The sequence below is a fragment of the Mastomys coucha genome, unplaced genomic scaffold (assembly GCF_008632895.1).
Source record: "Mastomys coucha isolate ucsf_1 unplaced genomic scaffold, UCSF_Mcou_1 pScaffold3, whole genome shotgun sequence".
Taxonomy (NCBI): Eukaryota; Metazoa; Chordata; class Mammalia; order Rodentia; family Muridae; genus Mastomys; species Mastomys coucha.
In genome coordinates this window covers 32,191,788-32,194,917 of record NW_022196909.1, presented here as the reverse complement: position 1 = coordinate 32,194,917, position 3,130 = coordinate 32,191,788, and the positions used below count along the sequence as shown (strand labels likewise).

The 3,130-nt window shown below is 40.4% G+C and overlaps 1 protein-coding gene across 3 annotated transcripts in view; it reads left to right on the top strand.

Moving 5' to 3' along the window:
- The window catches only part of Nrbf2 (nuclear receptor binding factor 2), a 20,657-nt gene that overhangs the window by 8,617 nt on the left and 8,910 nt on the right, over nt 1-3,130 (top strand). For 2 of the 3 annotated variants that reach the window (XM_031347938.1, XM_031347937.1), the window contains exon 2: nt 1,062-1,146. The exons of the other annotated variant lie outside the window; for it this stretch is intronic. In XM_031347938.1, coding sequence (XP_031203798.1) covers nt 1,062-1,146 — 85 coding nt within the window. The remainder of the gene's footprint in view (nt 1-1,061; nt 1,147-3,130) is intronic. 3 annotated transcript variants of the gene reach the window in all.

Below are 3,130 nucleotides of genomic sequence, written 5' to 3'. Positions count from 1 at the left end.
TGTCTTTCTCCTTTTTTCTCCCTTCCCTCCCTCCCTGTCTGTCTGTCTGTCTGTCTGTCTGTCTTTCTCCTTTTTTCTCCCTTCCCTCCTTCCCTCCCTCCCTCCCTCCCCACTCCCCCTTCTCTCTTTCTTTCTTTCTTTCTTTCTTTCTTTCTTTCTTTCTTTCTTTCTTTCTTTCTTTCTTTCTTTCATCTTTGTTATGTCATCTGTAAGCTTCTTAAGAGAGCACCATTCTAATAGACGACTTTGACCCACCCTGTATCCTGGTGGCTTTCCTCTTCCCCCCACCCCCCCACCCCTTGCTTTTCTTTCCTCCTATCTAATGTTATAATATTAACATAAGTTACTGGCCTTGTAGGAGAAGGAAACAGGTTGACAAAGCTGTAAGTGAAACAAGTATATTCAAGGTCTTTTTTGTGGTTGCTGTTGTGTGTTGTAGTTTGTGATCTATTAGCTCTCTCCTGAGCTATGTATATGTCCAGCCTTGGGGGAGGGAATCCCCTCTCCCCACCCCTGGCCATGCTAGGAATTGAGCCCAAGGCCTTACTCTGCTGGGCAGATGTTATATCACTGAGCTGTACCTTCTAGCACTTGGCCTTTTGTGGCATGGTCTTGCTGCATTATTCAGGCTAACCTGAACTAGATGACTTTGCTCTTCCTGCTCCCCCTCTGGGGTGCCAGCAGTACAGATGTGTGGCTCCATGGCTGACTTCTTTGAGACATTTTAAGTATCTATGTAAGAAGGTCAGCAGTATTCAATCTATGTACCTTTATAGTAGGAATATCTAAATTTGCTTTTCTTTCTCTTTTTTCTTTGATGACATACATGAGAAATAGTTAATATTAAATAGAATAGAGGCCACTTAGCAGTTAAATTCCAGTAACCAGAGAGAACATATGAATATTGTCCTGTCAGATATTATGCTTCTTGGCTTGGTTCCTTTTATAGCTTAGTTTTTTTGCTTGGTAACAAACAACATCAGTTATCTTGTTAAAAGATTGATTTTATTTAGAAGTCTTGTTTTATCATTTTGGAGTAACTCAGAATGTGTGTCTTCTAGGCTCACCAACAGAGCCGGCGAGCAGACCGTTTGTTAGCTGCTGGGAAATACGAAGAGGCGATTTCTTGTCACAAAAAGGCTACAGGTAAGTATTTTTCTTATGAATAGAGCTGTTGGCAGACAGGCAAGAGGGTTCCCATGAGTTGTAGGCAAGCCTGGACTGCCAGATGAAATCCCGTCCAAACACAACCAAACTGGTAGTTGTCATGTAGGTAGGTATGAAGCTGTTGGCTTTCCAGGCTGGGGATGGAGTGTTGTTTACGTACATATTTAGAATGCATTGGTTTCCTACCAAAATTTCTGAGTTAGCCTCATAAGTAGATATGGAGGTCTGATTTGCAAAGCTCTGTCTCAGTCAGCTGAGTAACAAACTCAAGAGCTGTATGGGCAGTGCTTACATATGTCTCATCTAGAATGGGTGCCACCTCTGCCTAGAACGATCTGCTGGACAGCACTTGTCTTTCCCTTCTGACTAAAGCAGTATTCTTTCCTGGCAGGAAAAGAATGTTATTTTACTGTTGAAATACAAATTCATGGTGAGCACTGCTTTGGCTAAGTCTCCTGTACGTTTTGCTTACAACTAATTACCAAGAGGGAAAAAAGATTCTTTTGGATTCAGGATCTTGCTAATATTATTAATATATTAATATTATTAATATAGCCTTCTGGCCCAGGACTCATAATGTAGCCCACATTCCCCAAGCTTGAGTGCTCCTCCTGCCTCAACCTCCTGAGGCAGATTGCAGGTATGTGCCAGTCACACCCAGCTGAAAATTATAATTAGTTGTAGTTAAATGAGTGGCTCATACCTGTAACCCTCACACTTGCTGGGTGAGAGGCAGAAGCTTCCCAGTATTGGCCCCCAGATGGGGGTGGAGATATATGTATGGGGGGGGCAGGAAGGAGGGAGGAGGGACAAGAGAAAACATGCGCGAGAGCGAGCTGTGTATTTTTATAATATTAGGTGGAGTTTTCTACAGTCCAAAACCAGTTGTCTTTAAATCTCTCTTCCACCATAGAATTAACTCTTAAGCAGCTTCCCTTTCCCCTCTCTTCTCATGAGGGTTGGACATATCCTATTCTGTCAAGTCGTTCTCTGACTCCTCACTTTGTCTGCCACGCAGTTAGACATCCCTTTCAGACAGGGGAGTGCTTCCTTCTGCACACCAACTTTACTTTCATTGTTTGGGATTAAAGATGTGTGCTAAGGGCCGGCCACACCACAACAAGAAATGTAATCTCTGGCTTCACAGTGTGGTCAGATATCCTGCAACAGTGTTATACACTAAGTACAGGATATTCTGAAGAACATGAAAGGGAGGGAAAAAAATCATCCCTACTGATATTTTTTCTTTGAAGACTGAACAACTATGGGAGACTGGGCAATGTCTAGTTTCCCACAGTGGTAGAAAACTTGCAGACAGCTATTCAGGAGTCATGGGGTGGGGGGTGTTTCTCATTTTTACTTAATATGTAATTTAAATATTAGCCTTGTGTTATAATTAAAAGAAGTAATTGCCAGTATTGTTAAGACTTTTCTGAACACAACAGGAAAATCCCAGTACTGAGAAAGGAAAATGAATAAGTCTCACTTCTAATGAAGAAACTAGTAGTAGTTGATATCTGCCAGTAGAAGGGAAAATAAGTTTTCTTGAGTGGAATGTCATGAGGAATATCATCCACACTCCAGGGCAGGCCCCATGCCCAGGAGTAGCTAGCCAACAACACAAAAAAGATTGTATATTCTTTTGTTTTTGTTATTTTGGCTTTTGGTTTTCTTTGTGCATGCGCGCACACACACACCTTTTGTTTGTTTTTTTCTTTTTTTTTTTTAAACTTTTATTGCATTATGATGAGAAAAGTTACATGATTTCAATTTATCTGAATTTATTAACATTTAAAAATATATTTCAGTTAAATATAATTGAATCACATTCTTGTTTCCCTTTTGTACCACTGCTCCTCCCAGAGACCCCCTTTAGTACCTACAATATCTTTTTCGTCACATTCCTTAAAATTTATAAAATATTATAACAATAAAAATAAGTATTATAAAAGTTGTTTGATAT